Here is a 20,062-nt window from a genome sequence, read left to right as displayed (position 1 = left end):
GGCAAAGAACTCTCTGAGGATCTGAAAAAAGAATTGTTGCTCTACATAAAGATGGCCTAGGCTATTAGAAGATTGCCAAGACCTTGAAACTGAGCTGCAGCATGGTGGCCAAGACCACACAATGGTTTAACAGGACAGGTTCTATTTAGAACAGGCATTGCCATGGTCGACCAAAGAAGTTGAGTGCACGTGCTCAGCATCATATCCAAAGGTTGTCTTTGGGAAATAGATGTATGAGTTCTGCCAGCATTGCTGCAAGGGTTAAAGGGGTGGGGGGTGGGGGGTCAGCCTGTCAGTGCTCAGACCATACTCCTCACACTGCATAAAATTGGTCTGAATGGCTGTTGTCCCAGAAGGAAGCCTCTTCTAAAGATGATGCACAAGAAAGACCACAAACAGTTTGCTGAAGACAAGCAGACTAAGGACATGGATTGCTGGAACCATGTCATGTGGTCTGATGAGACCAAGATAAACTTATTTGGTTCAGATGGTGTCAAGCGTGTGTGGCGGCAACCAGGTGAGGAGTACAAAGACAAGTGTGTCTTGCCTACAGTCAAACATGGTGGTGGGAGTGTCATGGTCTGGGGCTGCATGAGTGCTGCCGGCACTGGAGAGCTACAGTTCAATGAGGGAACCATGAATGTCAACATGTACTGTGACATACTGAAGCAGAGCATGATCCACTCCCTTCAGAGACTGGGCCGTAGGGCAGTATTCCAACATGATAACAACCTCAGACACAACTCCAAGACGACCACTGCCTTGCAAAAGAAGCTGAGGGTAAAGGTGATGGACTGGCCAGGCATGTCTCCAGACCTAAACCCTATTGAGTATCTATGGGGCATCCTCAAATGGAAGGTGGAGGAGCGCAAGGTCTCTAACATCCACCAGCTCTGTGATGTCATCATGGAGGAGTGGAAGAGGACCCCAGTGGCAACCTGTGAAGCTCTGGTGAACTCCATGCCCAAGAGGGTAAAGTCAGTGCTGGAAAATAATGGTGGCCACACAAAATATTGACACTTTGGGCCATTTTTGGACATTTTCACTTAGGGGTGTACTCACTTTTGTTGCCAGCAGTTTAGACATTAATGGCTGTGTGTTGAGTTATTTTGAGGGGACAGCAAATTTACACTGTTATACAAGCTGCACACTCACCACTTTACATTGTAGCAGTGTCATTTCTTCAGTGTTGTCACATGAAAATATATAATAAAATATTTACAAAAATGTTAAGGGGTGTACTCACTTTTGTGAGATACTGTATCTTTCCAGCGCTTTATGCAGATTAATTTAGACCATTGAGATTGTTGAGATTTTTGTTTTAATTAATCAATAATTTTTTTCTTGCAAACGGGAACAAAAATAAAAAATCTCAATCTTTCTAATGCCGCGTACACACCATCACTTTATGTGATGAAAAAAAACAACGTTTTTAAAAAACGTCAATTTAAATGACCGTGTGTGGGTGAAAACGTTGTTTTATGTCTTGTGAAAAACGACAAAAAAAATTGAAGCATGCTTCAATTTTTTGTGTCGTTTTTCAAAACGTCGTTTTTTGCTTCACAAAAATTGACCGTGTGTAGCAAAAAACAACGTTTAAAACGACGTTTTTAAACCCGCGCATGCCCAGAAGCTAGTTATGAAGCAAGCTTCAATGGAAAAAAGTGGTGAACGTAACCGCGCTTTGCTAGAGCATTGTGAGAAAAACGATGGTGTGTAGGCAACTTCGTTTTTGAAAATGAAGTTTCAAAAACGTTGTTTTTTACTTCACAGAAAATGTCACATAAAGTGATGGTGTGTACGCGGCATTAGAAGGGAAATAAAGCTTGTGCGTCAAGGTTGAATTAAAGACTCTTTAACCCTGAACAAATTTTAGGTGCCTAAAAAAGTTTTGGATGCAGACGAATCCTGGCTGGAATAGTGGAGCTGCCTCTTAGCTAACCTTTCAAGCCTGATCAATAAGTCTCCTAAGCTGAAATTAATGACAAATACAATGCAAATGAAGGCGATGTAAACACTGCAGGTTTAAGGCAGTTTTTGTGTTAAGCACAGCACACTATGCTGCTGGCCTAGGCCCCGCCCTCCCGCTCTTTGATAGGTTGCTAAGAATAGTTGCAGTCTGTGTCACTGAAGGGCAAAGTATTTTGAAATAGAAACAAAGTTGTTCTCAGCAGCAGTGTGTGGATCATGTTATGATGTGCAAGGTAAGATCACCGTCCGCTGCTGCCAAGGGGAGCGCATCTTCATCATAGATCTCCGTATGACCTGGAAAAATTCCCACCACCAGGAAAATGCTTCCAGAAAACACTACAGAGGACCTTATCCTGCAACAACACGGCCACCAAGCCGTCCCTAGGCAAACAGGTGAGTGACAGCCAGGGTACACACTGTTCTCATTCTTTGCTGGGCCTGGCAACATCTCTATTTCTTTTTATTACCAAACACAGGCTTATGTTTGTTATTCAACTGCTGGCAAGTTTGTATTGACTTATTTATAACTATTAGATTGTTATGTAGAATACCATCGGGCTGACCCATAGCGAAAAGGATGTCGGTAATGAAGACGAAAAGAAGGCTGCATTCACACCTGAGCGTTTTGTCGCCTGAAGCGCGACGCTCAAAAACCTATGGAGATGGTTCACATCTCCACTCCAAAACGCCTGACGCCGAACGCCTGAAGCTCAAACAAGTTCCGGACCCTTTTTTGTCGCGCGAATCGGGCGGTTTGGGCGTTTTTGAGCGTTTCTATTTCCCATAGAAAGTAATGGAAACGCTCGATTCAAGCGACTAGCGCGACAACAAGTGTTTGCTACGGGCGTTTTGTCGCTTTAATCAATAGAACATTTCACCCAGGCAGAAGATAAAAAAAATCTACCAACATAGCAACAAGTGATGAAAAGGTGATAATTTTTCCTTTTGGCTAAAATAAAAAACGTCGAAGTACAAAAACGTCGGACGACGCTGTATGCAAACGTGCAAATAAGCATGAATACGCCTTAGGCTCCTTTTATATGAGCCGTGTCCGGTCTGAGCAGCGGGGCATCTGTGATCCCATCCCCTGCAGAACTGACGGATGTCCCCCGTTTGTTACATCTTTTTGCTGGTGTAAACAGATTTGTGTCCATTTACATCAGACTGCCTCTGATCTGTTATATTTAGGTAGGGTGACAGGACATTCCCGGTTTCCGGCGACAGTCCCCGGATTGAGGACACTGTCCCCGGACCAGGTCTGTCCCCGGTTTTTTCCCGGGGACAGTCCCTGGATTGAGCACACTATGCCCGGACCAGGTCTGTCCCCGGTTTTGTCCCCGGATTGGATTTGAACAGGGGCTGGGGCAATTTCAAAGACAGTCAGTGCAGAATTAAAAACAAAGGCCCGGATTCACAAAGGACATACGCCGTCGTATCTCTGACTTGTGCCGTCGTATCTATGCGACTGATTCTTAGAATCAGTTACGCATAGATTTCTATTAGATCCAACCGGCGTAAGTCTGTTACGCCGTCGGATCTTAACTGCATATTTACGCTGGCCGCTAGGGGCATGTACGCTGATTTACACTTAGAAATTTGTAAATCAGCTAGATGCGCAAATTCACGAACATACGCCCGGCCGACGCAGTACAGATACGCCGTTTATGTTAGGCTTTTCCCGGCGTAAAGTTACCCCTGCTATATGAGGCGTATATGCGGCGTACCAAGGTTAAGTATGGCCGTCGTTCCCGTGACGAAATTTGAAAATGTTACGTTGTTTGCGTAAGTCGTCCGTGAATGGGACTGGACATAATTTACGTTCACGCCGAAACCAATACGTCCTTGCGGCGTATTTGGAGCAATGCACACTGACATATGTCCACGGACGGCGCATGCACCGTTCGTGAAAAACGTCAATTACCTCGGATCACATAACATTAACATAAAACACACCCCCCTGTTCCACATTTGAATTAGGCGGGCTTACGCTGGTCTATTTACGCTATGCCGCTGCAACTTACAGAGCAAGTGCTTTGAGAATACAGCACTTGCCCGTCTAAGTTGCGGAGGCGTAACGTAAATTGGATACGCTACGCCCACGCAAAGATACGCAGATGTACGAGAATCTGGCCCAAAATTCCCCACTCCGCCGCTCCTACTACCTTAGGGGGTGTATTTTTTTTTCCATTATCTGTGCCCCTTTCTGATGATCATGTGCTGGTCGGAGTGGAGGGAATGGTTCTTCAGTTTCGGGTGCATGCCCATCCAGCTCCGCTCGCATGTTCTTCTGCCTTGGCTCAAGTCCCGGGCCAGCCCCCTGTCTATCTTCCTGCCTTCCCTGGCAGGGTGATCTTCCTCCACTCCCCACCAAGTACTGTAGTAGCCGGGGGCCCTGAGAGTAAAACTTGACAGGCTGTGAGACGGGCGGTGACGGGCATTGAGTCGCTGATTGCTGCCATTACTAGTAAAAAAAAAATATGTCCCCGGTTTTCATTTAAAAAATCTGGTCACCTTATATTTAGGTCCAAATAAAGGGAAAAGAATGCAGAGATCTGGCTACATCCGTCTGCCCATAGACTTAAAGGGGTTGTAAAGGTTCGTTTTTTCTATTTTCTAAATAGGTTTCTTTAAGCTAGTGCATTGTTGGTTCACTTACCTTTTCCTTCGATTTTCCTTCTAAATGTTTTTTTTCTTTGTCTGAATTTCTCACTTCCTGTTCCTCCTCAGTAAGCTTTCCACCATCATCCGAGCCGTTCTGGCTGGGGGTTAGTCAGCGTGCTCGACCTTGCCCCCATGTTCTGGCTGGGGGTTAGTCAGCTTACTGAGGAGGAACAGGAAGTGAGCAAATCAGACAAAAAGAAAAACAAAGAAAAAAAACATTTAGAAGGAAATCAAAGGAAAAGGTTAGTGCAGCCTTTCTCAACCAGTATGCCGCGGCACACTGATGTGCCGTCAGAGGTTCTCAGGTGTGCCGCGGGGTCAGTGGAGAGAAGGCTGTCAGATGAGCTCTCCTGCCGAACTGTGAGAAGCTCTGTCGGCTTCAAAAGTGAAAGTAAAGTGCAGAGGAGTGTGCTGTGCTCTCTGCTTCCCCCTAGAGTGCAGTACCCGGCTGAATAAGGAATCTTTAAAGGTACTGAGCTAGAAGCTAGATTCATTTAAAATGGCTTTATACATGTGTCTGTGTGTGTGTACATGTGAGTGTCTGTATGTGTGTGTGTATGTATGTATGTGTGTGTTTGTATGCGTGTGTAAGCATATGTATGTGTGTATGTTACTGTTAATCCGGACCCCCCCATTCCTGTGCCATAAGAATGGCTTTTGTAGGGCTTGTTTGATAGCAGCAAGGACTGCTGCTCCTCTGAAAAACAATATATGCACAAATCGCTTTTCAGAAGCATTTGACAGGTGGTAAAGAGGCATTATGTTGCCTCTTTACCACCTGTTTTAAGCCTGTAAATGCAGCATCACTACACCACAACCGTGCAATGCACACAGTTGCGGGGTAGTTGCAGTGCAGCCCCATTCACCCTCGGTATACCTCCAGTTGCAGCCACAGCATGTGAACACCCCCAGCTGCTGCCTCTGCAGCTAAAGGTGGAGAAGTTGGGGGTGGTAAAAACAGCTCAACCATGTGGTTTTACCGCCCCTATGACATGTGAACAAGCCCTTGGTTCACATCTGTGTAGCTGCATGTAGGGCAGTCCATTCATTTCCGTACCCACAAAATGCAGCGAAACAAGTCCCCAAACTTTTTTTTTTTTTTTATTGCACTGCAGCAAAAGCACCCCACGTTTTCTAATGTGTGGGGGTACCATTAATAATTAATGGTACCCCTAAAGAGCAGAGCATTTGTCTGTGTCAGGAATGAGCACGATTTTGCGCGTGTTCTGAGACACACTGTAATGTGAACCAAGCCTTGGACTCCTAACTGAAAATACTTCTTAAGAGTGCCACGACTGGAAAAAGGTTGAGAAACACTGGGTTAGTGAACCAACAATGCACTAAACCCTCCTATCGTTTTCAGCCAAGGAAGCTGCCATCTTGGCCTCTGTTTAATCTACAACTGCCATGATGCTGCACATGTGATCAGTTATGAAACCAGCCATTGGATGGTTTGACAGTTTGGTTGAGAGCACAAGCAAATGACAGCTAGCATTTCCGGCATGCTGGGAATGTTAACTGTTTTTGAAATTATCAAATCGATGGGTTTACTTCCGCTTTAAAGGAACCTATTTAGAAAATAAAAAATGAACCTTTACAACCCTTTCAAAGTAGCTGTAAACTCTTTTTAACAACTTTATGCTTCATCTAAGCCTGTATTAAGGCTTACCTGTAGCTACCCAAGATATCTTCTAAACCTGCATGGTTTAGGAGATATCCCCTGTCCCCTGCATGTCCCGATGTCATCGGCACATGCACACTGGGGCAAACTGAAGCAATGGCACCTATGTGCCATTGCTTCAGTTTGCGTACCCTTACCGGCCATTCACAGCGCCAGAGCCGAGATACCTGGAAGTAACTCTCGGATGACATGTCGGCGGCCGGAGGGGGAGACGTGGACCGCTGCAGGGGCTTTAATCTGAGGTAAGTAATACATAATGAGCTAGTATGCTATGCATACTAGTTCATTATGCCTTTGTCCTGCAGGGTGTTTGTTTTTTTTCACAAGGGTTTACTTCCTCTTTAAAAGGATAGTTCACCTTTACAAGAAAACTGCTTATGCCCCCACGCTAGTGGAATTTGAAACACAAATTCTCAGATCTACAGATGACCAGATGTAAACAGACCTGCATCCATTTAGACTGGGTTGACACTATGTGCGGCCGCGGGGCAAAGCAGCGGGCGTCCCCGTTCATCGCTTCAGGTCCGAATTAGGTCTGAATTTTTGGCTGAATTCAGACTTGAAACTGAGCCAAACCTGCACAGGACGCACTCTGCTGTGCGCTCTGCAGCTGCCCCGGAGATGTGTAAACCCGCTCCATTGAGAACTGGTCACAGTCTTCTGTCATGCAAACTGGATGCTGAAAAAACACATCCAATTCACAATAGTGTGAAAAAAAAAGAGAAAAGGGGTGCACCAGCCTAGTGTATTATCATTAGGATAGATTTTTATTATTAAAAGAAAAATCTATCCTAATGATACTACACTGGGCTGGTGCGCCCCTTTTCTCCTTTTTTTTCGTTTGCTACTAGGATCCACGAAGGGCAGCAAAGCCGGTGTCACCGTCACAAAATATTGACTGATTGATAATCCACTTGTGCGCAGGAGTGTTTGTTTTCTGTTCACAATAGTGTGAACCCAGCCTGACATCAGACTGCCTCCAGACTAAAATTTGTACAAAAATTCTCAGTATATTGAAATATTGTTAAAAAATAATGCAATATTTTGTTTGCTTTTAACATTCGATTTTGGAATAAATAGACTTTACCGAATGAAAAACCACATACACCGTAAGAGCCGGTTCACACTGGGGCGACTCGTCAGGCGGCCCAGCCACCTGACGAGTCACGTCCCATTCTATGCAATAGAACCATTCTAATAGGAGTGACGCAAGTCGCTCCGACTTAGAAAAAGGTTCTTGTACGACTTTGTGGGGCGGCTCGGGGCGATTTGCATTGACTTCTATACAGAAGTAATTTTGCTGATTGCCTCTGAGGCTCCATTCACATCTATGCGACAACGGCGTACGCGGCGTATTTTGCCGCGAGTGTGAAACTTTTTTTTTTTTTTTTTTTTTTTGACAAAGCATTCCCATTGTTGTCAATGGGCGAACGCCAATGTCGCCTGAAAAAAAGGGTCCGGGACTTTTTTTCAGGCGACAGGCGTTCGGCGTCTATGAGATGTGAACCATCTCCATAGACAGCAATGGGAATTCTCCCCTCTAGCGGCAGAAGCGTCCGGCGTCGGGCGTTTTGTCGCATAGATGTGAATGGAGTCTGAAGTCGTCTTCAGGACAACTTGCAGAGTCGCCCCCGAAGTCGTGCCGCGGCAGTGTGAACCGGCTCTTAGAAATTTGTATGCATAAAAATTTCCATCCTGCTCCTTTGAAAATTAATGCTGATTTGACCCCACAAATGGTAAAAAAAAAAAAATGAGCCTTCGTACAATGAGAAATGTTGAATGAAATTCTACTAGTGTACACCAAGTAACAAAACTGTGAGATAAGCCAAAAAAGGCAAAAAATCCACAATAAATGACATAAAAAAATTTGCAAAATGGCAAGGATTACAAAATAGCAAAAAATCTCAAAATCACATAAAAAAAAGTTGCAAATAAATAATAAGAATAAAAATGAATAAAAAAGAGCAGAGAGGGTAATAGTGTGACAGGGCAGCTGGTGCTGGCCTACAGACGTTGTGGCTGTGCGTCTTCCCCGCAGGGATGTAGTCCCAAGGGAGGGGTCGAGCTCGCTGACTAACCCCCAGCCAGAACGGCTCGGATGATGGGGGCAAGCTTACTGAGGAGGAACAGGAAGTGAGAAATTCAAAGAAAAAACACATTTAGAAGGGAAATTGAAGGTAAAGGTAAGTGACCCAACATTGCCCTAGCTTAAAGGAACCCATTTAGAAAATAAAAAACAAACCTTTACAACCCCTTTAAAAGTAAATAAAGAGGGTACAGTTACTCTTCCTCACTTCCTCATTGTGATTCCTTCCTCCATTTACCTGCGGACTATTATTTACATGACTGTAAATGTGTTGCCATTCATGATAGGGGGCCCTGTCATGTAGGCTGTAATTCTTGACTTATAATGGTGGCCCTGCGATTTTTTCAATCATTTTTCCTTTTACTAATCACCTGCTATTGTTACTTATCAGATCATACCATCATTGTCATGGTGCTGTTCCTGTAATCATAAAAATAATTTATTTGGGCACTAGTCCATAAAACATACAGGTAATTCTAGATTGACTGCCCTGTTGTTAACACAAAGATCACAGGAGACACATACGCAATATAAAAATTGGCCTATGCCCATTGTATTTGCATTCATGCTCCATCCTTTGTATACTGTAAATGCTTGTTTGTATACTACCGGTATCTACTTCTAACGCATTAACATAGGACCCATATGTACAATATGTATTTCCAAGCACCTTGCAGCTGTCTGATAGTTTGTGCATAGTATTTTCAAGTGTTTCTTGGTGCCACAGGTCAATGCAATCACTTGTTTATAGCAACCTTTCTCAACCAGGGTTCTGTGGAACTCTAGGGTTTTTTCAGATGTTGCTATGGGTCACTTGAGCAATTTCCGCCTCTTAGGCCTCGTACACACGACCAAGGAACTCGTCGTAAATGAAATATCGTTTTCCTCGACGAGTTCCTTGTCAGGCTTGTGGAGAAACTTGACAAGCTTTCTTTGCGTACACACTGTCAAGACCAAATCTCCTCGTTCTCAAACGCGGTGACGTACAACTGGCGCCACCCTTGGGGCTGCTTTTGCTAATCTCGTGTTCCTGCGTGTTAAGTCAAAGTTTGGTAAGAGACGATTTGCACTTTTCAGTCTGTTACAGCGTGACAAATGTGCTATCTCCATTACTAACGCTACTTTTACCGAAGGTGCGCTCCCGTCTCATACTTTATTCTGAGCATGCGCAGGTTTCTAAGCATACACACAAACATGTTTCTCGTCGAAAACCAGCCCGACGAGGAACACGACGAGGAAATTGAGACTCCCGTCGAGGAAAAAGAGAACTTGTTCTCTTTTTTTCTCGTTGAGTTCCTCGACAGTTTTCTTGATGAAAAACATACACACGACCGTTTTCGTCTGCAAAAAGCTCTGCCACCAAGTTTCTTGATGGATTCTGTCGAGGAAAACGGTCGTGTGTACGAGGCCTAAGATATGACCGGATTACATCATTGATGTTTTAAGCCGGCCATAGACAGTTCAGCAGGAAGTGGCTAAGATTCGAACAATGTATGGGCAGACTGAATGTACCCAAGTTGATCGAACAATCAACTTGGGTACAACCAGCCTGCTGAATTTTACAAGCAAAGAAATGTGCTCCGTCAATGGCCTGCCTTAGGTTAACTGTTGGGTGATTCTGTCAAGCGACCACTGATATAAGAAACACTCTTCCCACTGACCACCGGGCTAATGCACTGTAAGCTGTAGATAGAGTGATTATTGGCAGGGATTCCATGAGACCTGAACATTTGTTAGAGGGTTCCTTCATGTTAATAAGGCTGACAAAGGCTACAATGTGGGTTGCCTGAGCAGACACCCTTCTTCTAATCTCAAGAGAATTTATTTCAAGCAAGCTAATCTTCCCCAGAGTTCTGTCATCCAGGGGGTGACTGAAGAGGTTTTACAATACTTACAGGCTTGCTTATAGTGCTTGCCTTCCTCTGGATCAACTGTGGGTATAGCATAGTATATAGAGCGGCTTTCTATTTGTGTATGTGTTTTTTTTGTTTTGTTTTTGGATGAACTAGATGAGCTAGTGTTTTTTTTTTCAATCTAACTATGTAACAGACATTCGCTGGTCTAACCAGCTTTTTTGGGGAACAATTACCCCATGTTTATGACATGTTCCCTTTAAAGGGTCACTAAAGGAATTTTTTTTTTTAGCTAAATAGCTTCCTTTACCTTACTGCAGTACTGGTTTCATGTCCTTATTGTTTGTTTTTGCTTTGAAGTAGCTGTAATTCTGCTGTGATCTCCACACTTCCTGGTTGCCTGTTTCCTTATAACCACAGTACTGGGAGCTTTTCACGGTGGTCTAAGCTGTCATTACTGTGTGTCTAATGCCGCGTACACACGGTCGTTTTATGCGATGTAAAACAATTACGTTTTTAAAAACGTCACTTTAATTGACCGTGTGTGGGGGAAAACGTCGTTTTATGTCTTCTAAAAAACGACCAACAAAAATTGAAGCATGCTTCAATTTTTGTTGGTCGTTTTTCAAAACGTCAACTTTTACTTCACAGAAATTGACGGTGTGTAGTAAAAAACGTCGTTTAAAACGATGTTTTTTCACCCGCGCATGCCCAGAAGCTACTTATGAAGCGAGCTTCAATGGAAAAAGTGGTGAGAACGTAACCTCGCTTTGCTAGAACATTGTGAGAAAAACGATGGTGTGTAGGCAACTTCGTCTTTGAAAATTGAAGTTTCAAAAATGTCATTTTTTACTTCACAGAAAATGTCGTTTTTTTTCATCACATAAAGTGATGGCGTGTACGGGGCATTAAACTTAACAGAACCAATCAGATTCATTTTAAAAACAAAACACTGCCCTGGATTTGTTTGTTTTTGTTCTGTGGGTCTCTTTACTTCACAGAAACATGAAACCAGTTTAAAACCCGAAAGTGAAACTAGAGGCACATTATATGATTGAATTTAATCTATTTTTAATCATTTTTAAAAAGAATCAGTTAACTTTTATGTCTCTATACCCTGTAAACAGTCATTTCAGCAAAAAAATATGTTTTCCTTTAGTGACCCTTTAAGCAGGGACATATGCCTTTCTCTGTAGGGTGCTGTTTTTTCTCTTGTAAGCACCCCCAGTTCCTGGAAACTCCTTTTGCTGTGAGATACGCTTACTTTTAACTTCATGGGTAATAATCCTGCTCCTGCAGGTGACTGCTATGAGTTGACAGCACTGGATTAGGAAAGCATGTAACACTTCATGTTTGCGATGAGATCTATGCAATAATAGAACAATGGCAGGGATTACAGTAGCTGTGTCTTGTGCACAATGCAAGGGATCATTGCTGATATAATTGCAACTTCTAAAGCCCTGTGGTTCAGAGACACCTTGGCACCCATAAAGGTATTATTGGAAAGCAGGTAAAGCTTAAAGGGGTTGTATAGGTTTATTTTTATTTTTTAATAACAAACATACCATACTTACCTCCACTGTGCATTTCGTTGTGCACAGAGTGGCCCCGATCCTCATCTTCTGGGGTCTCGGCTCCTCCCCGCAAGAGCTAACCCCCCCTCTGGGAAGCGCTTTCCCAAGGGGATTAGATTGTGGGCGCGCTTTCGTGAGATACAGTCGGCGGCCATAACTGCTGAGTGTATCACTCGGCCCCACCCCCCCGGCGGGCCACGTCATTGATTTAATTGACAGCAGCGGGGGCCAATGGCTGCGCTGCTATCAATCATCCAATAAAGAGCCGCCTCAAGCTGGGGGAAAGCATCGCAGGATCGCGCCCACGGAGATTTGGGGCTCAGGTAAGTAAAACAGGGGCTTGGGGGGGCGGAGAGTGTAAGGTGTTTTTTCACCATAGGATGCATTAAGGTGAAAAGCTTTACAACCCCTTTAAGTTTATCAATGCAGGATCTGTCATATTTTAAATGCTGAATTAGACCTCTTTAGTGGTGGGGGTCTAAGGATTTGGTAAGCAGCATAATCACTTGGTGGTTGGTACAAGGCAGCTGCATGAGCCCGGTTCACACCAGTATGGCTTTGAAATTGTGCTACTTCAGCACAATTTAAAAGCTGCAGATCAGTGCGATTTCGATCTCTGATTTCATTGTGGCTTGGGATTTTATTTAACAAAAGTCAATGCAAGTCACAAGGAAATGTCAGAAAAGTTGTGCAGGAACCTTTTTCAGAAAAGTTGTGCAGGAACCTTTTTCAGAACAGTTGTGCAGGAACCTTTTTTAAAGTCTTACCAAATTGCGACTTGAGTTGTTACGATTTTAACGGTTCCATTGCCGAAAGTAGGGTACGACTTGTCATGTGATTTTGTACTGTCAAATCGCATGACAAATTGCATGAAGGTTTTGGTGGTCTTTGATATTTTGTTTATAGGGTTTTATTATTTTTTTATTTGTTTGTGATACACTATATATTGAATTTAACGTTTTCCTGACAGCGCGTATATAGAGTGCCTTAAAAAAGTGGCAGAAAACCAACACTGCACACCACCCTGAACAGACTATTCCCACCGTGAAACATGGTGGTGGCAGCATCATGTTGTGGGGATGCTTTTTTTTCAGCAAGGACAGGGAAGCTGGTCAGGGTTAGTGAGAAGATGAATGGAGCCAAATACAGGGCAATCTTAGAAGAAAACCTGTTGGAGTCTGCAAAAGACTTGAGACTGGGGCAGAGGTTCACCTTCCAGCAGGACAACGACACTAAACATACAGCCAGAGCTACAATGGAATGGTTCAGATCAAAGCATATGTATGTGTTAGAATGTCCCAGTCACAGTCCAGACCTAAATCCAATTGAGAATATGTGGCAAGACTTGAAAATTGCTGTTCACAGAAGTTCTCCACCCAATCTGACAGAGCTTGAGAAATTTTACAAAGAAGAATGGGCAAAAATGTCACTCTCTAGATGTGCAAAGCTGGTAGAGACGTCCCCAAAAAAACTTGCAGTTGTGATTGCAGTGAAAGGTGGTTCTATAAAGTATTGACTCAGGGGGGCTGAATAAAGATGCACACCACCCTTTAACATATTTATTTGTAAAACATTTGGAAAACCATTTTAGACCTCCCCCGAAGGAGCTGCTGGTTTGATTTGGGTGGCACATTACCTCTGTCTTCTCGCTGTCTAGGGTACTGAATGAGAGCTGTAATAAAGTCAATGTCCACACGACAGATGTCTTTTCTGTGCTTTTATTACCCAGCCGGGTAAAAACGATAGGAATGGGAATAGGTGAAGGATAGAAGAAATAGAAATGGTGGATTCAGCGTTAACTGGTACTGGAAACAGTCCTGCTTCCAAAGGCAAACTTCCGCCAATCTAGCCAGAGTGGGTATAGTGCACCTGGATAGGCTTCTCTCACCAGCCTAGCAGCCAGAGTGTCACTCGGAAACTTTAGGTTAAAGTTTCTGCCACAGACCTTCCCAAAGGTGGAGACAATCTCGGTCCAAAATCCTTCTCAATTCAGCACCCGGATCTCCTTCAAACAGCTTTAGTTGCATCAGGAACTGATAGGCAACCATCGTCCAGCCTCTCAGATACGAAGTGTCCTTCGATGAGCAGATAGGCCTCTCCTGTGACACCAGCCTCGTGCTCGGTGTCCCCCAGACAGGTTCTCCATCGACCAGCTTCCTCCACTTTGGATGGACAGCACAAAACCACTTGCAAATACATAGACTCAGCCTGCTTACTGAGCCTACGAGGTAGATTAATGCCCCAGACCAACGTGGTCCCAGAGCCAGGAACACTGCAACACACACACACACCCCGACCAGGAGGGCGACACATGGGGGTGGTGGGATGACTGCCCAGGTGGAAGGCGACAACGACAACCAAAGGTGTCTGCCCCCTAAATACCCCTCCCCAGCATGCACAGCGAGGTGATCAACCCTCCTGATTGGCTGCCGAGGGGAAGTATCCACATGACCTACTGCTGCCCCTACCGTCTGGGGGTGACTGAAGTCCCCAGACAGCAGCACAGGCACCCAGCACAACCAGAGCTGGAACAGAGGCCTCAAATTACAGCACCACCAAGAATGGTACTTGCATTAAATGAAAAATGTTTTGAGCTGGTGGCTGCTGTGTTTGTGGAAATCATGAGTGTATCTGGGGGGAAGGGGACAGAGGAATGAAGATTTCAACAAACATAGCTTTTACCAACACATGAGACCATTTTCAGTACCATACCTTAGGCCCAGTTCACATTGGTGGGATGTGGGAACTCTGCGAATCTACTGTGGGTTCCTGCATCGCACCTGACCGCTGGGAGTGTCAATACAAAGTTAATGACACCCCCAGATCGATTTGCATATTGCAGTGCGAACTGTCGATTCGGCCAGGAATCGTATCGCATGGGTGTAAACATCCATGCGATCCAATTCTGGTGCAGACCAAAACAAAGGCTCCTACACGACTTTGGTCCTAACGCTATGCGCATTCAGCCATACAATCTGTATGGCTGAATTTGCATCGCACAGATATCACATGCGATGTCGCACAAAGCAGCAGTGTGAACCCAGCCTCCAAAGACATGAGACACTGAATCCAGTTGATTTTGATCAGATCAGTGGCTTATCTCATGTGTATGGCAAATGCAGACACTCAGCCAACCCTTTTCATGGGAAAAAGGTTTGTCAGACGAATTTGTCAGGTTATCATGGAAACATAGAGGACATGTTATCTATCTATAGTCTTTAGACTATAGATAGATAGGCGAAATTTCAGCTTCCGGCACTGCGTCGCTTTAACTGACAATTGCGCAGTCGTGCGACGTGGCTCCCAAACAAAATTGGCGTCCTTTTTTCCCTACAAATAGAACTTTCTTTTGGTGGTATTTGATCACCTCTGTGGTTTTTATTTTTTGCGCTATAAACAAAAAAAGAGCGACAATTTAAAAAAAAAAATCAATATTTTTTACTTGTTGCTATAATAAATATCCCATTTTTAAAAAAATAAATAAAAATTTTCAGTTTAGGCCGATACATATTCTTCTACATATTTTTGGTAAAAAAAATAAAAAAAACGCAATAAGCGACTGGTTTGCGCAAAAGTTATAGCGCCTACAAAATAGGGGACAGAATTTTTTTTTTACTAGTAATGGCAGCGATCTGCGATTTTTATTGGGACTGCGACATTATGGCGGACACATCGGACACTTTTGACACATTTTTGGCACCATTCACATTTATACAGCGATCAGTGCTATAAATATGCACTAATTACTGTATAAATGTGACTGGCAGGGAAGAGGTTAACACTAGGGGGCGAGGAAGGGGTTAAATGTGTACCCTGCATAGTGTTTCTAACTGTGGGGGAAGGGGACTGACTGGGGGAGGTGACCGATCTGTGTCCCTATGTACAAGGGACACAGCATCGGTCTCCTCTCTCCCTGACAGGACGTGGATCTATGTGTTTACACACACAGATCCACGTCCTTGTCTGTGTTACCGCCGATCGCGGGTGCCTGGCGGACATCACGGCCACCAGGCACGCGCATTTGCATCTCAGTGATGCGGCGGGCGGTGGCTGGAGGCCGGAGGCCGTATATAGACGTATATATGCCTTAGGCAGGTTCAGTTTCATGTAAAAATGTGTACTTTCAGCATTTAGGCTGGATTCATGCCTATGCATTTTCAGTGCTTTTTGCATGTTGCAGATTTGTACTACAGTCCATTTAACATGGTTTCCTATAGAACACGTTCTGTAGTGCAAATATTCAAAATGCAAAAAGCACTAAAATGCATAGGTGTGAATCCAGGCTTAGGCTGGATTCACACCAATGCATTTTGTGTGCTTTTTGCATTTTGCAGATTTGCTCTACATAACATGTTCCATAGGAAACCATGGTAATGGGCTGTAGTGCCAATCTGCAAAATGAAAAAAGCACTAAAAATGCATAGGTGTGACTCAAGCCTTCGGTAAGTAAGACACAGTGGGCCGGATTCAAGAAGCAATTGCCCCTGTGTAACCATAGGTTACACAACGCAATTGCTTACTTGCCCCGGCGTAACGAGTGCTCCTGATTCAGGAACCTCGTTACGCCGACTGCAGCCTAAGATCTGCGCGGCATAAGGCTCTTATGCCCGCATATCTTAGGCTGCATTCTTGCGGTGGACGCTAGGTGGCGTTCACGTTGTGCTCAGTGTATAGTATGCAAATTGCATACTAACACCGATTCACAACGTTGCGCGAGCCCTGCGTACGCAATTTACGTCGTTTACGTACGGCGGTTTTCGCGCAAGGCTAGCCCATGTTACGTATACCCGTCGTTCCCGCGTCGCGAAATTCGAATTTTACGTACTTTGCGTAAGTGAATCGTGAATGGCGTTGGACGTCATTTGCCGCAATGCACGTCGGGAAAGTTTCCCTACGGAGCATGCGCGCTACGATCGGTGCGGGAACGCGCCTAATTGAAATGATTCCCGCCCCCTACGCGATCATTTAAATTGCGTGCTCTAGCGCCGGGCATTTTGCCGGCGCGCCCGCGCAATTCACGGAGCTTCTGCTCCGTGAATCAAGGGCAGCGGAGCAAATTTGCGGGGGCGCAGGGCAAAAACGTTGCCCTGCGCCTCCGTAAATAATGGGCAATTCTACCTGAATCCGGCCCACTGAAAGAAGCAGAATGCACTTCAGAAGTCCTCCTTTTCATGATCAAAGACAGTTGTCAGGCTTATTCGATTTGATGATATATTTATATTTTCATGCTGCGTCTGCTGGTATTTATATGTACACGGTTGTTTGATAAGAATATGGCAAAATCCATGTGATTTGTAGACTATAATAGCTGCTAGAAACCTAGGGTGACCAGACATCCCCGGTTTCTGGGGACAGTCCCCAGATTGAGGACACTGTCCCCCGACCAAGTCTGTCCCCAGTTTTGTCCCCAGATTGGATTTGAACAGGGGCTGGGGCAATTTCAAATACAGTCAGTGCAGAATTAAAGGAGCTCCACCGCTCCTACTAGCTAATTTGTGTATTTTTTTCCATTATCTGTGCCCCTTTCTGACTATCATGTGCTGGTCGGAGCAGAGGGAATATTTTTAGTCTTGGGAGCATACCCATTAAGTTCCGCTCGCATGTTCTGCCTTGGCTCAAGTCCTGGCCAATCACCTGCCTATCTCCTTGTCTTCCCTGGCGAAGCGATCTTCCTCTGCTCCCCACCCAGTAGTAATTGGGGCCCAGAGAGTAAGACTTGAAAGGCTGTGAGGCCGGCGGCGGCAGCGACGTACAGAGAGTCACTAATTGCTGCCATTACTAGTAAAAAAATAAAAATGTCCCCTGATTTAATAAAAAAAAAATGGTCACCTTACTCTTGGAGTTACTTCATCCTAGCACAGAATTGTGCCGAGACTGTACACTGAGTTGCGCATTTGCAGCTCAGTATATTCATACAGAAAAAATGCTGACAGGCAGGGAGATGCATCTATAGCAGAAGACACATACACAATCACTTCTATAAAAAAAAGTACCTTCAGTTTCACTTTATTGTAGGCCCATAAGGTTTGCAACACTAACTTGTACATCTTAATAAGGCTATTTCCTTAACTGGAAGAATATTTGAGAAGAGGGTCAGAGCTTGACTTCTGCATTTGTAATCTACATCATTACTGGAAATAGATTAGAAATTGCTGATTTACGTCCATGGTCTCATCTGAACAATTAACTGGCTTGTCCAGTAAGACAGTAATAAGAGCACTGATGTTGTGCAAACTGCAATCACCTATAGAGAGTAACCCGATTTCACCTATTTAGCAGTTAAAGCGGAGGTCCCACGAAAAAAAAATATTAAAAGGCAGCAGCTACAAATACTGAAGCTGCTGACTTTTAATAAATTGACACTTACCTGTCCATGGTGCCCGCAATGTCGGCAGCCAAAGCCGAACAATCGCTCGCCTCTCGGCTGCCCCCGCCACCATCCTCTGTGAGGGAATCAGGGAGTGAAGCGTTGCGCCTTCACTGCCCGGTTCCCTACTGCGCATGCGCGAATCGTGCAGCGCGTCCTCAATGGTCCCCGCTGTCTCCTGGGACCAGTGTGTTTCCCAGAAGACAGCGGTGGTGATGCGAAGGAGCGTGACTCCCGCGGGAGTCTACTCCCGGAAGTGGGTGCAAATACCTGTATTATACAGGTATCTGCACCCCTCTCCCCCCTGAAAGGTACCTAATGTGACACCGGAAGGGAAGAAGGGTTCCGAAAAGCGGAGATTCACTTTTTGTGTGGACCTCCGCTTTAAGAGTAGCTTAGTATGGGTTTCTAAAATGTGTACCATGAGATAATACTTAGGGCCAGATTCACGTCCGATCGCGTATCTTTGTGCGGGCGTAACGTATCTGATTTACATTACGCCTCCGCAACTTAGACGGGCAAGTGCTGTATTCTCAAAGCACTTGCTCCGTAAGTTGCGGCGGCGTAGCGTAAATCGGCCGGTGTAAGCCCGCCTAATTCAAATTTGGAACAGGGGGGCGTGTTTTATGTAAATGTTGTGTGACCCGACGTGATTGACGTTTTTCCCGAACGGCGCATGCGCCGTCCGTGGAATTTCCCAGTGTGCATTGCTCCAAGGTACGCCGCAAGGACGTCATTGGTTTCGACGTGAACGTAAATGACGTCCAGCCCCATTCACGGACGACTTACGCAAACGACGTAACTCTTTCAAATTTTGACGCGGGAACGACGGCCATACTTAACATTGTTACGCCGCACTTACGCCACCATATAGCAGGGGTAACTATACGCCGGGAAAAGCCTAACGTAAACAGCGTAACTTTACTGCGTCGGCCGGGCGTACGTTCGGGAATTCGCATATCTAGCTAATTTGCATACTCGACGCGGAATTCAACGGAAGCGCCACCTAGCGGCCAGCATAAATATGCAGTTACGATCCGATGGCGTAAGAGACTTATTCCTGTCGGATCTAACAGATATCTATGCGTAACTGATTCTAAGAATCAGGCGCATAGATACGACGGCGCAACGCAGAGATACAACGGTGTATCTGGAGATACGCAGTAGAATCTCGACTGATAATCTGGCCCTTAGTGTTTTTTTTATTTATTTTTTGTATCTTATCTCAGTGTTTTTTTATCTATTGCAGTGCATTGGCAGTCCATTCATATTAAGTGCATAGGATTGTATAAGTGTGAATCCCCACTAAGTCCAGGTTCACATATGTGCACATTGGATGCAGTTTTCACCTGAATCGCACCTGAATGGTACAAGGAACGCACCGGACCCCAGGCACAAACCCACGGCCGTACATATGTGAATCCGGTCTTAGAGTTTAAAGCTGCCATTGTAAACTTCTTACCATGAGTATTAATACTGTTAGGGTCCTTTCACACGGACGGTCCATCTAGGTCCCCGCTGAGCAAGGCGTATGACAGGTCCGTCTCTGCTCACTGTGCAGAGACAAATGTGTCAGAGCGCCGCTGTCCTCTATGGGGAGATCAGATAAAAAACAGACCGCCTGTCTGTTTTCATCCAATCCGATCCAGGATCGGATCGGATAGCAGCGGGCATGTCACCGCTCACACCCGCTTTCCCATAGGGGTGAATGGAGCGCACGATCAGGTCCACATGAAAAACTGATAGGCAAACCTGATCGGAAAGCTTGTGTGAAAGGGCCCTATGTTTTTAGTCCTCGCCATTCCAGAGTCTGCAATACATTCTGTATACATTTTCAGTTACTGGTCTCTAGGAGCACCATAAATTACC

At 44.9% G+C, this 20,062-nt stretch overlaps 1 protein-coding gene across 1 annotated transcript in view; it reads left to right on the top strand.

The window, feature by feature from the left end:
* The first annotated feature begins 2,122 nt into the window (after positions 1-2,122).
* The window catches only part of SLC2A12 (solute carrier family 2 member 12), a 124,861-nt gene continuing 106,921 nt past the window's right edge, over positions 2,123-20,062 (top strand). Inside the window, exon 1 of the mRNA XM_040350468.1 lies at positions 2,123-2,364. Coding sequence (XP_040206402.1) covers positions 2,292-2,364 — 73 coding nt within the window. The 5' untranslated portion in view covers positions 2,123-2,291. The remainder of the gene's footprint in view (positions 2,365-20,062) is intronic.

The sequence above is a fragment of the Rana temporaria genome, chromosome 4, assembly GCF_905171775.1.
Source record: "Rana temporaria chromosome 4, aRanTem1.1, whole genome shotgun sequence".
Taxonomy (NCBI): domain Eukaryota; kingdom Metazoa; phylum Chordata; class Amphibia; order Anura; family Ranidae; genus Rana; species Rana temporaria.
The sequence above is the reverse complement of the archived record's forward strand: the minus strand, read 5'-3'. Positions and strand labels throughout refer to the sequence as shown.